Source organism: Plectropomus leopardus, chromosome 18 (assembly GCF_026936395.1).
Source record: "Plectropomus leopardus strain MGB_pleo_1.0 chromosome 18, ASM2693639v1, whole genome shotgun sequence".
NCBI lineage: Eukaryota > Metazoa > Chordata > Actinopteri > Perciformes > Serranidae > Plectropomus > Plectropomus leopardus.
In genome coordinates this window covers 22,772,907-22,790,859 of record NC_142193.1, presented here as the reverse complement: position 1 = coordinate 22,790,859, position 17,953 = coordinate 22,772,907, and the positions used below count along the sequence as shown (strand labels likewise).

General features: G+C 40.4%; 1 protein-coding gene across 6 annotated transcripts in view; it reads left to right on the top strand.

The window, feature by feature from the left end:
• The window catches only part of LOC121956285 (voltage-dependent T-type calcium channel subunit alpha-1I-like), a 202,802-nt gene that overhangs the window by 119,221 nt on the left and 65,628 nt on the right, over positions 1–17,953 (top strand). For all 6 annotated transcript variants that reach the window (XM_088091141.1, XM_088091140.1, XM_088091137.1 and 3 more), the window contains 4 exons: positions 4,425–4,584; positions 11,545–11,893; positions 12,951–13,043; positions 17,593–17,917. In XM_088091141.1, coding sequence (XP_087947267.1) covers positions 4,425–4,584; positions 11,545–11,893; positions 12,951–13,043; positions 17,593–17,917 — 927 coding nt within the window. The remainder of the gene's footprint in view (positions 1–4,424; positions 4,585–11,544; positions 11,894–12,950; positions 13,044–17,592; positions 17,918–17,953) is intronic.

The window sequence follows — 17,953 nt, the reverse complement described above, 5'->3', positions numbered from 1 at the left end:
TTTTTTGTAGTTATTTTTGTTTCTCTGTGGTTCCTTTGCATCTTTTTGTGGTCTTTTTGTGTCTCTTTGTGTTAATTTAGTATCTTTTTGGGGCATTTTCTGTATATTTATAGTCATTTTGTGGTTACTTTGTGTCTCTCTGTGGTTGTTTTGTTGGTTTCTGTAGTTACTTTTCCATCAGTGCAGTTACTTTGCATCTCTTTGCAGTCATTTAGAGTCTCTTCCTGGTCAGGAAGTTGTGTTGTGATGTGACATTTTACTGGTTAAAGGCTAAGGGGGATTCTGACACTTTGGGCACCTGGCCCCTGCCCCGTGAGTCCGTTTAGTAACCAATCTATGTGCACAAGCCAACAGTTTCTCATGTTCAAAGTCATACTGTTGTTGACTGTATGCTTGCCATGTGTGCACACTGTTATATGTTTACGTCCTGATCGGTAAGCTGCGTGAGTGTGTGGTAGCCTGATGTTGTCTCCTATCAGTGACCCCATTAGGAGTTAGGAAGCATGGGGATAAAGCTATTTGTTCCCTGTTTTGTTGGATCGTTACTTTGCCCACAGATACACGGGGAGCACGAGCACTTCCTGACCCCTCACACACCTCAATTTGTAACCCTCCAACAAAATGACAGATAATAGTCCTGTGCTGTATGTGTCTCTCTGTGTGTGTTTGACTTCTTTTTTGTGAAAATGGTGTGAGATAGAGGGAGTGCTAGACAGAACAGGAGTGGGGGAGACAACAAACACTAAAGAAGCTAGTGTTAGGAGGAAGAGAAGAGGAGAGAACTCTCCCGCTTTAGTACAGTAAATAGCGCAGGCAGATAGCTGTAAATGTGTTTCCATTGTGGCGCAAGGGGAGGCATCCATCTTTATCTGGTAACAGCAGGAGCTGGCAAACTGGTACAGTCACCAGGAGGGGAGAGAGCTGGAGGAAGGTAGTGAAGGGAAGAGAGAAAAAGGAAGCGAAACATAAAGAGCTGAGAAATAGATTTACTGTTTCTTTTCTCTGCGGATACTTTTGCATGCTTTCCTTTCCTTTGCCATTTGCATTTTGTTTGCATGTTCCCTTTACTCGCGCTTTTCTTCTCTTTCTTATTTTGGCACTCCCTATTTTTCGGCACACCCTCGGGCTGTGTCTCATTCTTGCACTCCCTCTCCCTCCCTCCATCCCTCTCTCCCTCTCTTCACCCAATTAGGCCTAATGGAATAGTGGCCTAATGACAAGGACCCTGGGGAACAAACACATTTAGACTCGCCTCCAGCCGCCACCAGAGACACATACACACTGGCGACACCACTGCTCTCCATTTAATACCAGTTGACGAGACAAATTAACCACAGGAGGGAGACAAATTAGCTAGAGGAGGAGGATGGGTACATACTCACCTGCAGAAAAAAAAAGTCTCCCCTCTGCATTCTCAAGATAAAATGTTCACAAATTTCAGTTTCATTGCTTTATTACTCTATAGTCCAAAACTGACACATGAATGTCATGCCAGTGTGTCATTCACACCCTGTTTTGTCTACAGAAAGCTTGAAAAAATGTGGGTTGAGTTTCACCTTAGAAAATACATTATTTGGCAAATGGTGCATATGACACTTTGAGCACTCTTAAGTGCGGGATCACGCTGCCTTCCTCTACCTGTGTGTGATGGTCGCCTCGCTGATCTGCTGCGGCTCGCGTGGTTTTGTTCACACAGGCAGTGTTGCCGCGGTGGTGCTGTTGCCTGCCAGTCCTAAATTACTGCAGTGAGTTTGCCTTTGATAATGGCCATCAATATTTTACAATAAAAGCCTTGTGTTAACAAATGAGGGGGTTCTGTTCACAGGAAGCCTAGAGGGGCTTTCAGTCAAAACTCAAACAATAAGTGTTGAGTTAAAAATAAGTATTTAAATATGTCATGCGTGTGACATATTCTACAGAGATAGTCATGAATCTGTAGTGAAAGGTATAATGTTGCTGGTATGATGTCGATGTAACTGTCAACCAGCGTTTTCAGTGTCTTTTTTGCTGCAAACTGCCTGTGGCAGGCGGATAAAATAGGTGAGACTTGGAATCTCTAGATGATACCTGCTAAAATGAGGCATTTTGGGACCACGCAGTTCTGGGGACTCCCTGAGAGGAGCTGCCCACTAGGGTGCCCCCCTGTGAACTACAGACCTTTAAAGGGCTTTTCTTTTACTGTTTGCACTCGCACTGCCAAAAGGAACGCTGATGTGATGAACTACAGGCTGTCTGGTGATCGGCACAGCACCGTCACTTTTACTTTGACAAGTCAAAATTGAATTGTATTTCCATTTTTGTGTATTTCTAAGCCTGGATTCATAGTGGATCCATTTGTCCGTTATTTCATCTGGTTTTCTTTTTTACAAAGTGATGTTTGTGTTTATTTTGTCTGTTTTTTTATGACTAACTAGTTATCAAAAGTGGTCACTGATGGGGGCTAGATTGACCAATCACTGCTCACTTTCATCACTCACAGTTCCTCTTGTGCTTGGAGAGTACCTCAGAAAAAAGCTAAAACATCCCATAAAAAAACTGTTTTTAAGAACTATGACCATTCCTAGGTCTTTTGGTGTGGACACAACAAAAAGGGGGGTTCTTAAAACAATGAAAAACTTCCTCTGGTCCAAAAATGCCTATAGGAGCCAAAATATAAGGAAAACAGTTCAGCAATGCACCTTCACTGCTCATGCAGGCACTTTGGCACAGGGATCACCTATAAATTACTGAAAATCAATTAATTCTACAAGTGCCGATACACACACACACACACACACACAAACACACTGTATGAACGTGTCTCTAAAAGTGAACACACACATTTTAAATGGGCACATCATCACTGATTTAGATGTAGTAAAAATCAAAAGGGAGTGATAGAGTTGATTAGAAAATGGGGAGACCATTTTTTGTCTGCAAGTGTTTGTGTTTATGTGGTTTTGTGTGTAGTGCATAAACGTTAAGTATTTGCATTCCTGTAAATATTGTCGATATGTTGTGTGTATAATTCATTATCATCATCATCATCATCATCATCATCATCATCACTGCTCTTTGTCTCTCTCAGCTTCTCTCCTGTCATTCAGTCTGTTGTTTGTTTAGACGCACTGTTGTGTTTATCAAACATTAACCTACTGTTGAGTTGTTATTTGCAAATCCCACTATGGTACTGAAAAACACACACACAAACACACGACAGATAGAGACACACACACACATATATTCACACTCATAGTAACACCTAAACACACACACCTCTCAGGTGTCAGTATGAGGTTGCTGTGATCTAATCAGTGGGTTTCACCTCTCTCTCTCTTCTTAGTCCAATCAGCCATCATTATGTTCTACTATTCACATCTCAAGATGTCAACACTGCAGGACAGGCCCTTCCACAGTGGATGAGGTCATCATTTTTCGACAGGGGACACGTTTTTATTTCTGCAATTACTGTTAATCTAATCGTGAATGAGACGTCTTGTAGCTTGATTGCACTTGTTTGTTGATGAGGTGGACTGTAGTTAGTGGCTGTGGGGTCTCACACAAATGCCCAAAAATGTAGAAAATGCTTTTACACTAATCTGTCCCCAATTATGTTCAGTTAATTAATTACAGTACCAAATATGTTTTAAAGGAAATGTCTTCCAGATAACTTTCTGTCAACATATTAAGGAAATGTGTTTAATAAATGGAAAGGTGCAAAATATTAATTGACAATATAGTTTATTTTTTACTCCCTTTGATATCCACTACCAAGCATGAATGACCTTTTCTGTGGTCATGTTTAGAACAATCAAAGAACTTGACGAAGGTTAGGGAAATAAAAAAGTCAGAACTGATTTCAACCTTACTTGTATTTAGGGGGCAAGTGTCAAGCACCCTGCAGACTTAAGTCTATGCACATCAGATAATTAGTGACTGAGAACAAGAAACCAAAGTGTATCCGTATACCATACCATAACTCACATATATACGTTAAACTAGCCTATAGCCTAAAGCAGCACAACAGAAATCCTTTTGGTTTTTGGTTTTGGTGTGCCACCCCAAGATTTTCAGTGACCCATTTGGCCACCCCTATGAAAGATTTCTGGGAGCACTCCTGTCTCTATGACTTCTGTGTGGTAAAAGAGTGAAGTACCTCCCTCACTAGAAAAAGTCTAAGTGGCAGTTTCCTCATTTTAGTAATATATAATCAGCAAAGCTGTTAATGTGTACTGCTAATAAGCAAATACATCAATCCATGAAGAGAGAGCGTTAGAATTAATTTTACTATGACTAGTTTTAATGTGAATAGACCTCCGCAGGGTCTGCACACCAAAGAGAAGTTGTGCAACAAAGCAATCTATATGCAGCTGTTGTTTTTCCTCATCAATGGTGTAAGCCTGTGATAATCTATCACTGATTGATTGACCTGCTCTAACACACAGGCATGCGTATCCTGGTAAACCTGCTGCTGGACACTCTGCCCATGCTTGGCAATGTGCTGCTGCTCTGCTTCTTTGTCTTCTTCATCTTCGGCATCATCGGGGTGCAGCTGTGGGCGGGGCTACTGAGGAACCGCTGCTACCTGGAGGAGAACTTCACCCTGTGAGTTAAACACTGTAAATCAGTGCGAGTGTGTGTGTTGTCCCAATGCGTTCACGTCTTAAAGTTAAGTCAGCCACAAATTGAAAGCTTTGATGATGGAGAGAGAGCTTGTATGCTTCCTTTTTTTCCTTACTGTGTCATATTAGTGATGTACAATAGTGAAATTGTAAAGCCACATTACAGCAATACATTTATTAAAATTATATGTCCTTAAGAGTACAATTTGTGCAGTTTTCACATGCATTTTGTACAAGATTACACAAATAATAATATTAACCATAACTATAACAATAATATTTATCTATACAGCACTTCTCAAACTTAAGCAACAAATGTCAGTAACCCATGTAGCTCCCTTATGACACAGCAAAATAAAGAACATTAGTGCCCAAATATCAAACACCACTACACCCATACATGAAAACATGGAGGTGTGAGTGCAAAATTACAATTTCATATACAAATAAGGAAAAAATGTGGATAAAAGAGTTAAGCTCATATAAGCAGACAAAATTAAGAGAAGAAGAAATAACCAATATATAACCAGATAAAATGCAAATAAAAGAAATGATCCCATATAAAGCAGAACAAACTGCTGAATTTCAAACATCGATGTGTATAGAAGTGCATATAAAAGTAGTGACATACACTGTGTGTTTTGCAAAACTGTCTTTTCTACTTGTCCTTTCTTCCATATTTCTCTCATGGTTCAGAGCAATAGTAACAGTGCAGTTTTACCCAGTTTGCAACTAAGAACATGATTAGATTCCAGCTGCATACCTCCATATTCATGACCCTGCATGGCAGCATCACCCACTGTGTCTGTGTGTGAGTGACATTCTCCAGTATTCACGAGTGTTTGGTTTCACGGCATTCTCAGTTTCCTTTTTTTATGCTGGCATCAGCTTGCTAGAGAGGCACACGCCCCTGATGTGCATGCTCTAATGTGTATATAAGCTATGCATACTACTCTGTGCCTCCATGCACTGTCTCCGGATATGCTGACTCAACATATACTAATGACATATCTTATAGTCAGATGAAAGGGGACACGTGTCTGCCAGCTGGCACAGTCCTGCCTGCTCTGTCCTCACCTTAAACTTGAGAGGCGACATTAACCGTAATAACCTCTGCAGTAATCACTTCATGAGGTTACTTGAACCAATGTTTTCTGCATTGATCTTCTCTGGGTGAAAGGGGGATATAGTGATTATCAGAACTCAGCTTTAACTTCCCTACATTTGGTAAAACAAAGCTTTTGATCAGGAGGATCAGTAGACAACTACAATGTTTCAGTCGGCCTTCTAAGAGTGTTTTCCTTCCAGCAGACCGGTCAGCAGAGAGTTGCTTATTATTTAATCAAAGTATTATTTTTGCATATTATTTTAAAGCATTGTATTATGCGGGTTTGTAAGGGTGCTCGAGTGCTTAATTAGAAAGGTCGTAGTGAGTTAGCACTTAAGGGCTATTATGCTAAGTAAAAGGCTAACGTTAGCGCTCTTAGGGTTATAATAGAGAGGGCTAAGTGTTGCGGTCAAGTGCAGCATTCACTTTGTCATTTTACAACCTCCCTCTTTTGATCTCTACCTTTCTCTTTTATGCCCTATTCCGCATTATTATTGCCTTCATGCCATATTCATTTTTTACCAAGTGTAAAATCAGTACTGGTTTCTCTTTTCAGTATCTTTAAAAGGTTACTTCAAAACACTTTGGATAGTATGTGTAAATGAACTCTGGTAAACTTCACTCCATCTAACCAGTGCCTAGATATCCCTCCTCTTTCCTGGCAAAAACTGTCAAATGATGTGTTTTACTTTATTTAGCGGTGTGTCAGTGGCTCTCAGACAGTTGCTCGAACAACAGGCTGTTCTATTTCATTCCTAAAATGTTTTCATAAACATATTGTAATGTCCTGTTTAGCTGTAATAGTGAGAGTTTGCGAACAGGAAGTGGGCGCCATACTGCTTCCTGCACAGAGAAAATGGAGGCCGAGAAAACAGAGGTCAAACGGTCAAACTAAGCAGTGCTGATCAAATGTAAACCAAGATTCTGTTAATGAGTTGTATATTTCTCATCTCAGATGTTCTCAGAAACCTGTTTAGCTCACTGTTTAACTGTAATACAGGATTCATTTCATTTGGACCACTCCAAATTGTGTCACCCAGCCCAGCGAGCATTTGCTGGTCTGATCAGGTGTGTAGCATTCTGGTAGTTGTAGGTTTTTTACCTCTTGAGCAAAAGCATCCTTTTTCTCTGTTTTCTTGGTCGTGTAGCACCAACTTCAACAGTGTTTGCATCTTTCTATTGCAGAGACGGCCTAGTTTTAAATCAAACTTGAACTAAAAGTGGCCACTTTTCGTTACCTCAGGTGTATTTTTGCAATACATACAGATTTTTAGTGATTTGTTTTAGAGACACATTTACACCTCGAAGGTGCCACATTCCTAAACATATGTTACAATAGTGGCCACAGAAACAGTCGTTTCGACTGTGCAATCTTTCCTTCTCAACTGTCCCAGAGTCACTTCATACGATTGCTGGAAACTGTCTCTTTTCTCTGCTACTATGAAGCCTTGATCCTTCCCTCTGCCTGGCTCTCTCATTGGCAGGTGTGTTCTCAGTGTGATGCCAGGTTTTGCTGTGCCATGCTGTGCAATGCCAAATCACAGGCAGGGAGGCAACAGCCTTCATTCATGCTCCACTACTCTGACAGGGTCTCTCACTCTGTCTCTTTCTCATTTTCTTCCTTTTTTTCTCTTTCTTATCTTGAAGACTTCATCCCTTCTTCCACCTCAATTAGTAAACCAGCAATTCGAATGCTGCTGACAACCTTTCTCAACATTTTTACATCCGCCAAAGAGGCTATGTTTTCGGTTCAGCTTGTTTGTTTCACAGCAAGATTACAGAAAAACTACCCACCCATTTCCCTGAAATTTGGTAGAGAGGTGCAGCAAGGGCCAAGGAAGAACCCGTTATTTTTTTGGAGCAAACCACAGGGCGCATACAAAAATTATTTTTCACTTTCACTCACATTGCGAGACAGCGTCTGGCCTTGGCAGAAGTCTGAGCTCTCCAAGTGCCCTTCTAATTTCTTTTATGGTGATCTCAGCCCTCATTCTCCTGTGTCCTTCATTTGATTGTGTAAAACTCTACTGTCCTGTAAGTCGATGTAAGCTCAGTGTGCCTGCGTGCATACCAGCAAACTTTAATCAATCAACGCATGGTTTCCTAGCTAGTCTCAATGGGATGTTGTACAGTCTCATATGGTCGCTGTTAAAATCGATCCCGGAATTAGTGGGCATGCAAGCATGTCGTGTGTGCATGCATGTGGTTTGTGGTCGAGGTAAAAGGAGAAAATCTCCTCCTATGTATGTCAGCAGTATCTATCCCACTATTGACAGGGGAGGATCAAGCAAATTGGAGAGACGGGGAAAGGGGGAGATGAGTGGAAATGAAAGAAGGGTAGAGAGAATGAACAATCTTAAAGAGAGAGGAAAGAAAAGGAAGAAATAGAGGAGGGGCAAAGGGGAGAAGACTTAGAAGGAAAGAAAAGAAGAGGGAGAAAGAGAAGGGAAAGGAAAGACACAAAGGGGACATACTTTATGCATACATTATGTATGCATAAGCTTGAGGTTTATGTGAGTATGTCAGGGGGTAAGCTGCAGGGTGGAAGCAACTGTGCTTGTGCAGGTGTTTGCATAACACTTGCCTTTAGCCATGTTTTTACCTGATAAGTCCCCCCATGCAGAAAAAATAAAATGAGAGAAGAGAATGATATGTAAAGAGAAACAGGCGCAAAATGTGAAAAAAAAAACAATAAGCAAGAGCAAAAGGAGGGCTGAAGTGACAGACAGAGACAGTGCCATGAGTAAATACTGTAGGTCGAGTGACCCTGAATGTGTGCATTCAGTAATGGGCCTGTTGATGGAGAGGGTCTATTTTTGTCTTCCCCAGGCCCAGACCTTGGTATGAGCACCCACACCTTGCCCTCATTTACTCCACAGTCATGTCAGATCACACAAACACAACAAATACGCCTCGCTGACTGGCTCAACAGTGTTTGTTTTCCATTTTCCAAGATACCGCTTATGGTTTTCCCAAAGTTTTGTATTGATGTAATGTCTTTTGTGTTTCTTTTATTCGTGTTGCTCTTGAATTCAATTCAGCAGTGTTTTTAGATTGCTTTTTTTTCTTTGCAATTGCAGTTTACTGCTATAAAATTAAATGTTTTTTACAGAGGCAAGAGTGCTTTCAGTGCTTTGCTTTTTATGCATCTGCAATGGAGATAGATGTTTTTGGGTTGTTTCTTCAAATTTGGCATAGATGTCCTGGGCTCATCGATTAACTTTGGCATGTTCAGGAAGTGAATGAGTTAATGGATGGTGTGTTTGTGTGTGTGTGTGTGTGTGTGTGTGTGTGTGTGTGTGTGTGTGTGTGTGTGTGTGTGTGTGTGTGTGTAAAAGGTGTCCCTGCATGAGAGTGATGTGTTTTTCTGTTGATTTCATGCAAGAGCACACACACACGCAAGATCTAGCATACAGTTTCCACATGGCTTAGTTTACATGATTAAACAATCTGTTGTCTGGTGCTGAACATACTCATTTCCAATGATGTGCTTGTCACTTGGGTAGTTAGCTTGGTAAATACCATTTTCATTTTGACTACAGATTATGCAGCTGCTTCTGTTTCAGGACCACCCACAAAGATTCAGTTCAGAAAGAACTGGCCACATTTCCTCTAAAAATAAGAACACAACAGGACCTTAAATAGTCCCTTAAGTGTTGTTAATTCAATTTTTAATTAAAAAAAATTTGAATTTGTCAATTTGTCAATTTTTTTTATAATCTAATTTCAATTATCTATCATTAATTTCTTTTGAGTGAAGCTCTTTCGCGTTTCTGATTTTACAAATCTTTAAAGCTCACACTTAACCTAAACCTACTTTATACTTGGACTCTAATATCCATATTGCTACATGAAACCTACATTTCCATGGGACTGCATATATGCTATTTAATTTTATACTTGCCTTTGATGCTTGAATAAGAAAATAGTTGATTTGTCTCATAACTTGCTTAAAATTGATCTTGAAAGGGTCTTAAAAGCATTACATTTAGGGCTGTTGATACCTGTAGACCATGCACAAATCAAATTCTTTCCAGTGGGAGATATTTGGACATGTTCTTCTTAGAACATCCAGTGACCTCATGATAGTCATAAAATCCTACACTTGAAAGTGATGTATGATAATCTCCACCTATCGCAGTCACAGTCAAATGAAGTGTTCAGCAGTGTAGTGTCTGCACTGTCAGTGCAGAGCTGTCCCTGTTTCAGATGGCAGAATCTATTTGTTATTTCTGCTTTGTCAAGACCAAGGCTAAGGTTCAATCCCTTAACCTGTACCATTTAGCACATAGCCCTTAGTTTTGCGCATACGTGTCCACAGTAAGGTACCGTGGTTCTTGTTTGGTTTGAGCGGTAGGGTGAGGTGTTAGGGTTATATGGCCCTTCAAACTATGATTCAAGCTTCAAAGGGAGTGTTATGTGAAATCATCTGCAAGATGGCTGTATGAGCAACGAATGAAACCCATGCCTGTATTTTCTTTATTAATTAAGACTTTTAATTGATAGTGTGAAACTTAAGCTGTGAACAAATCATGAGTGGAGTGTGGGTTTCTGGAGCAACTGCACCTACTTCTAAGGTGCATGGAGAAGGGAGATAAATCAAAGGGGTAGAAACTCATGCAGCATTTGTAGTATTTCGAACTTTGTTATGAGACTAATATGTTTTAGCTTGTGGTCGAAAGAGTTGTCTTGAAGAGATGCACTATTTACACCACTACTCCTTGTAACTCTGTTCTGAGGAACAAGGTGGCATTTGAAAAGGAGGGGTAGGGGCAAAAATAAGAGTCTTATTGGGCCTTAAATCTTTTTTAATTTATTTTACAATGCTGCGCAGAATCCAATATCCTGCTATAAAGCACTTCATGTATTTGCTAGAATGGCTGCAAAAGAATGAAGCTCTTCATGTCTCGTTTGAGTAGTTCTGAGAGAACATTGAAGGTTTAGATGTATGTTAAATGGTGCAAAATAAATCTCATTTGATGGTTGTTTGGTATGCTGTCACCAGAGCTCCTTTGGGTCTTCACAATGGATGTATTGATTCTAACCCTTGCAACCAGGAGGAAACCAAACAAAAAATACAAGAAAGAAAACTGTTGGACTCAGTGACCCTCCTGAGATGGCAAAACCAACTGCAAAGAAGCAATAAAAATTGATTCAAATGCTCTGGTTCCCTGATTAACAAAGTTTAATATACTTTACAAACTCAACTTCTACTGTAAAACTTTAGGTGGTCTGTTTTGCGTGGCAATCTGACACCAACTTTTCTTCCCTAAACTGATGAATAAAGGACTACGTGATTCAAGGTGACGTCTTAGGTGCTGCTTGATCTTATCCTAAAGCCACTCATTTTGTTATGGCCTGACCAATGTGTGACCCCACCCCTGTTTACCACACCTGTCAACACGCTTTTGGTTTGCTGCACTGGCTTTGGGCGTTGTTCTCTAGTTCAGCGCTGGGTCAGCTTCTCCTCTCAGAAACACGTACTGCATATATCTTTTACAACTCCATACTGATTCATTTATTAGTCCAGTAAGGTCAGCAGCTTCTGGATCTCCTCCTTCTGTATGTGTGTGCTTGTGTGTGTGGTGCTGATGGGAAGCTCATTTGCATTTCGTTTTTTGCCCTTCAACGATACATTTATCCCACACGCTTGGTTGAGCACTTTCCATTCTCACCTCTTGCTTCCTCTTGACTTTCTTTTTTTCCCTGAAATCCTCATGGTATTCCCCAAATTAAGTAGTAAAACAAGATAAAAAATTATAATGTGCTTTATCGTATATACCAATTCTATACCATAGGCAACTAATTTTGTTTCTTACCTTGTCCCGACCCCAGCTCTGCAGGTCTGACCCCTCCTGCTCCGTACTACCAGCCAGAGGAGGATGACGAACGCCCCTTCATTTGCTCCCTTGCATCTGATAATGGCATCATGTCGTGTACTGACGTGCCGGCGAGGCGTGAAGGGGGACGCACATGCTGCCTGGACAGAGAGGACGCGCTCCACAGACAGGCTCTAGGCTTGAGTCCTGAGCCATTGGCCAACGGTAGTGGTCCTGGTGAAGCGATAGGTCTGTGCATCAACTGGAACCAGTATTACACTCGATGCCACACAGGAAGTTCTAACCCTCACAAAGGTGCCATCAACTTTGATAACATCGTTTACGCTTGGATCGTAATTTTTCAGGTAAGTCCCACATGAGCTTCAAGGCTGGTGAGGATGGGCTTGCTGATCTTTTAATATGATTAATCTGAATAAATATGATTTTTAGATGCATTCTTAAGTTCTTATTAAAAGATTGTTGATTTTTTTTGTTGAAGAGGCTGATGCTGTTTCAATCAAATAATTGCTTTTGAACTCAAGATGTTTTCTTTGGCTGATTGAACTGTTCAAATCCAATCATTTTTCTCAAAGTAATTAATTTGATTAATTTGAGCACCAATTCAGTCTTTTTTACTCTATAATTCGACTATGCTCATTAGCTAGGTCTATTGGCATTAAACGTGATATAAACTATGCAGCACAAGTACAGTTTGCAATTATATTCTGCTGATCATGTGCTTTCACATAATTTGTGAAAGGAATACTTCACCCATAATATGATCATTGTATATTAATCAACAAGCCTGTGTTATGTTTAATTCATTTAGAAATCTTTGTTTTTCTTGCATGCCTGGTGAACTGAGAATCCAAAAACTGAGAAAGTTCTTGATGAGTTAAATTTAAGAGGCTTTTAAGGGTTTAGCTCAGATTTTGCAAGCTCAATAACAATAACACAAACAAACTAACTGATTGAGGCAGTGGTAGATGAGCAGTTCCCGCGGTCAGTGAGGTAAAAGTACTATTTTTGTCAATGGATGTTGCTATTGGAGAAAACATATTTTCACTTGTAGTTAAGTTCCCTGTCGCAAAGGCCTGTCTTTTTGGGAAGTACTGAGCATTCGAATGGATAAATAAGACTTGTATTATACTGCACGAGTTGTGTGATAGTTTTTAAACCATTTTGATATCGTTTTGCTGTTGTTAAACATGGACCCCATTTACTTCAATTCAGAAAGAATTTTCTCAGTTTTTGGATTCTCTGTTTGTGGAGGCATGCAAGATAACCACAGTTTTATGATTTCACTGTAGCACTGGATGCAAAATTGATATACACATGATCCTTTTTACATGAAGTATTCCTTTAATGTTGTTGTATTGTGAGTGTTTATTTCTTAACACTTAATACAATCTTTTCTTCTAGGTGATCACTCTGGAGGGCTGGGTGGAGATCATGTATTATGTCATGGATGCCCATTCCTTCTACAACTTCATCTACTTCATTTTACTTATAATTGTGAGTAAAACTGAATACTTTGTTTATTATTTTTTATGTATTAGTACTCTACAACCCTACCAGCTGACACATCTAGTACACAATGTGTTCTGATTATTAAAAAAAAAAGATAAAAAATGATGTTTAACTGAAGTTAGGCAGTCTGGAGATAAAAACCTCTTACAACATTTCCAATATATATGGCCTCCTGCCATCAATAGATTGAATGGGGATATTTCCTTAGTAGTGGAAAGAAGTGTTAATAGACTTGTGGAAATCAATAGAGTATAAAGGACTGTCTACAATCAATGTCTGAGGGAGGAGGGGGGAAAAGAGGTGGATGTTATGTAAATTTATCATAGGTGATGAGTAGAAAAAAAGGGAGGGAAGAGGAGGAAGGACAGTTGAAGGAGACAAGAAAATGTATGTCCAAAAGAGAGTACTGTATGAAGTACTGTATGCAAACTGTGCAAGAGCGAGATCAACTTTTTGCTCTGGTGTCAGATGGTGACACAACAAAGTTAAATTCTGCATTTACATTGTCTGTCTGTACTACAACACTCAGTCACTCTGTGTAGAAGCAGATGTATAATAAAAGTCCCAAAGGTTTCCCACCAGCAGGTGAGCACAATGAGAAATAGACATACAGCGTTTTTTTTTACAGCTTCAAAATGAGATCAAGAAAATACCAGAGAAGAGAAGAATAATATTGGTGAGAAAGCAAAGCTGCAAAATGATATCAAAGAAAGATAAGGGAGAGTCAATGAATGAATGGAGGGTGAGTAAATACACCAATCAGGCACAAACATGCTGTATGATTTCCACACTACTATAATTAAAAGGAAACAAACCTAGACAGAGTGCAAAATCTGCCCCACAAAACAGTCTTTCTTTTCCACACCTGCTTCTGCCTCACAACATTGGCCTTATTAGGCTGAGGGGATTATTGGCATTGTGACTGCAGTTGTAAATCTTTGGCAGATCTGACCCGAAGTTGTCATTGCCAGTGTAAACACCTTTTGGCAACCAAAGATAGTTGACATGGTGTCATAGTGTAATCATTTTTGCCTGGTTTATGCTGCTACGTTGATCACAATCTCATGGCCTGTGAATTGCGTAGTCCCCAAACAACAGTAATAGAAACATTCAGAACACATCAAATTGAACTGAACAGCTTGATTGCAACCTGATCTGAAGACCTCATGTTTTGTTACATTTAGGCTTTGAGAACTGACCAAACAAGTAGTTTCAGTTTTTCAGTTTCAAATTCAGTTTTTGTTTTTGTTTTTTGCTCAACTTAAAATTCACAAATGACTAAACAAAAAACAAAATAAAGAAAAAAACAGTATACAGTCCATGAATAGGCAAAAAAATTTACAATGTTATAAGAAACACACAGAAATTAAAATGACAAGAAAAGATGCCCAATCAATAATTTTTTATATATATATATATATATATATATATGTCATTGTTTAATTTTCAATATACAGAGCTCAATGGTTTGCACAGCAGCTAGCAACCACACTCACACACTGCTCTCTTTGTGGTAAATGATTGATTGACATGAATGTGGTGCACCTTTGGTGCTTCTTTGCAAGGCGTCAGTCTGTTTGGCAACTTGTAGTCAAAGCACCTAAGAGACGCCTTGAAAGTGCAGCTGACACTGTAAGGAGTTTTTGGTCAGGCACTTCCATGAGCCCCAAAGGTATTGTTCATGCAGTGAGGGTCACCTTGACTCACTCTTTCATTTGTAGTTATTCTGTTTCTTTCCCTATGTGTGTATGTGTGTGTGTTGTGTCATTATGAAGTTGCAGTGCAGTGGTTTTTAAGCTTGTTAGTTGATCCTGTAAGTGTGCATTGCCAGAAACAAAACTCAGTTCGACCTCCAAAGTGTCAAACGCAGAATCTCATCTCTGTCTGCTTGATATGTGATATACTGTCAAGTGCGCAACCTGAGTGTCTTTATTGGCGTCACACTGAGGAGTGTGAGTAAATGGATTAAATTGATTTAGAGCTTAGCGATACCAGAAGGGCAATTATTAGGAAGTCTTTTGAGTGTGTGCGTGATTTCATGTTTGTGTGTTGTCACAATACTGGTATTTTAACTTTGATACAGAACGTTGAAAAATATTGATATTCGATACTGTATAAAATGACTATAAAATAATAGCTGTACCTATTGTGTCATCACCCATTGGTTTGTAGATACCTGTTTTTAAGTCTCGATTTCAGCATTTTAGCCATCACCATCTTGATTTTTGGAACCATAAATGACCATATTGGAACCTAACCGTATTGAGAGAAAGAGACAGTATGTGTAAACATAAATGCATGTGACAGCTGCTGTATGGAAGCTCATTGACAGATGCAATCAGTTGTTAAGTAAGCCTGCCATCTTAATTTGTGTATGTGAGTGTGTAATCGTGCATTTTTGTCTTTGTGTGTGCATGTGTGTGTGTGTGCTTGCTTGTGTGGGTTTGCATGCATGCATAATGCAGTGATCATCTGAATGCGTGATATTGGACTGCCCTCCCTAATTATGCGCAAAGCTGTCTACTGATCAGAATCACAGAATAGACAGACAGACACACACACACACACAGATGCGAGCCTGGAGGGAAATCAAAGCCCCACACACCTGCAGACCTGCTTTGACCCATAGGACACAGATGGGCATCTCTCCTCCTTCTTTACCTCCCCGCTATATTTTTTCTCTCTTTCTCTCTTCGTGAATATCTCCGAAGTCTCTTCTTTTTCATTCCTCCCAGCTTCTTCCAGTCTCTCCTTCACCTCGCCTTGCATCTTTGATCATGGTGGATGAAAGTCCATAGGTGGGGGGTTATTAAGTTTGGATCTGTGCATGATTTATTGAGTGTTACTGCTCCAAATGTTTTGGCCTTGCAGGTGTGTACGGGTGTCGGTGTGTGCTCTGTCTGAGAGCTTTGGAGGAGGAGAAACAGCGAAGCATGTTCAGATTTGTAATGAACAAAACCGAGACTCTGCTACAAGCTGCCCTCTCCATCCAGTGGTCTGGTTTTTGAGTTGTTCAGCATTAGCCAATATTGATCTAATCATTGTTCCGTAACCAGCTCAGAGTAGTCCAATAAAAGCCATTTCAGAAATCCTGTAGTGATTCCCATTACTGCTACTAAAAGGGTCGGCCAACACGTACCATCCACAATGCACCCATCTCCTCTCTGCAAATATCCCTCCAACCCTCACTTTGACTTATGATTAGAAAATGACGTCTCTTTTGTGAAATATTGTCCAAATATAGAGATATACTGATTGGTAAAGACATGCTCGTGGGAGAGCAGAAAAGTAAAGAAAGATATTGAGTCGGAGTAGGGGCAGGAGGGAAAGTTAAGTCAGAGTCAAGAGAATAAAAGGAAGGGAAACATAGCCAGACACTGAACTGTGCTTTGGGCATGTGTTGGCTCTGTCTGTCTGCTACAATCAGCCTCGGTTTGGTGGGAAGCCAACCCTCAGAGACCTTTAGCATGTGTGCTAACATTTCTACAGGGGGATTGGCACACATTATTAGAAACAGCGTGTGAACTTAATGCGAGACCACGCTTGTGTTTACCATAGGAAAATCACAATTCTTTACATATTTCATGTTTCTCAAATGAGCAACATCTGCTTTAGCCATAGGCTGATTATTTAAATGAGACACTGCATTGGTTTTAATTGTGTTAGTTAAGGTTGCCTCTTGGTTAAGTGTGTAAAATCTTGAGCTCTGCAGTAACTCTTTACCCACTCTCTTTCCTACAGAACATTTCATTCTTCAGGCTGAATTGTAGCTCTTATTCCCTTTAGTATCTTTTCACTGTTTGTACTTACTTTCTCAATTCATGCACTATAAATCTGACATGTCCATTGTGTAGGATATCTATTTTATATTGACATAAGTGGTGTGTTTTTTTAGTATATAATCACCTAAAATACGATTTGTTGTGTTTTCATTGCCTTAAAATTAGCTGTTTATTTCTACGTAGAGAGCAGTCCCTTGTCTCCAGAGTCCACCATGTCGCACCACCATATTTCTACAATAGCCCAGAATGGACAAAAAACCCCCCACTGGCTCTGTATAGGGCCATATGTGTTTTCATGTCGGCCACCATGGTTAGCAGCCCCTCAGCAATGAGCAGTGTCGGAAAACAGTGATTTTCTATGTGAAATTGCTTTATTCAGTGTTTTTACCAGTTCAAATCACCAGGTCTGGGGCGCCCAATAGCTCAAGCTCAAGAGCAAGGGTCCTATGTACATGCAGAGGTAGAGGCTATGTCCTTGTATCCTTGCTCAGTGGCCGCAGGTTCAACTCCACCTTGCGTCCCTTTGCTGCATGTCGGTCGCCTCTCTCCCCCTTTAATGCTGAAGCTGTTCTATATGTAATAAAGGCAAAAGGAATTCTAACTGGAAGAGGTGTCAGCTTGCACTCTTCACTCCTCACTGCTAGATGCGACTAAATCCCCTTAAATCTTACACTTTGGACCCTTAACTCACCCAACAAGGTCCTCCTCAATACATGTTCTAACTTTCTGTCCCTTGTTCCACATCCATCCAGATCGGTTCATTCTTCATGATCAACCTTTGCCTGGTGGTCATCGCCACCCAGTTCTCAGAGACCAAACAGCGGGAGCACCAGCTGATGCAGGAGCAGAGGGCACAGTGCCTGTCCTCGTCCACGCTGGCCAGCATGGCAGAGCCAGGAGATTGCTACGAGGAGATCTTCCAGCTGGTCTGCCACGTCCTCCGCAAGGCGAAGAGGAGATCGGCAGCTCTCTACTACACACTGAGGGGCAAGCCCCCACCACCTGGTGGAGGCAGGGGTAACAGGCGCGGTGGAGGGATAGTGAATGGAGAACGGCATCATTCCAGGCACCCGAAAAGTGAGTAGGAGGGCATTTTCAAATGTCATGTAAAAG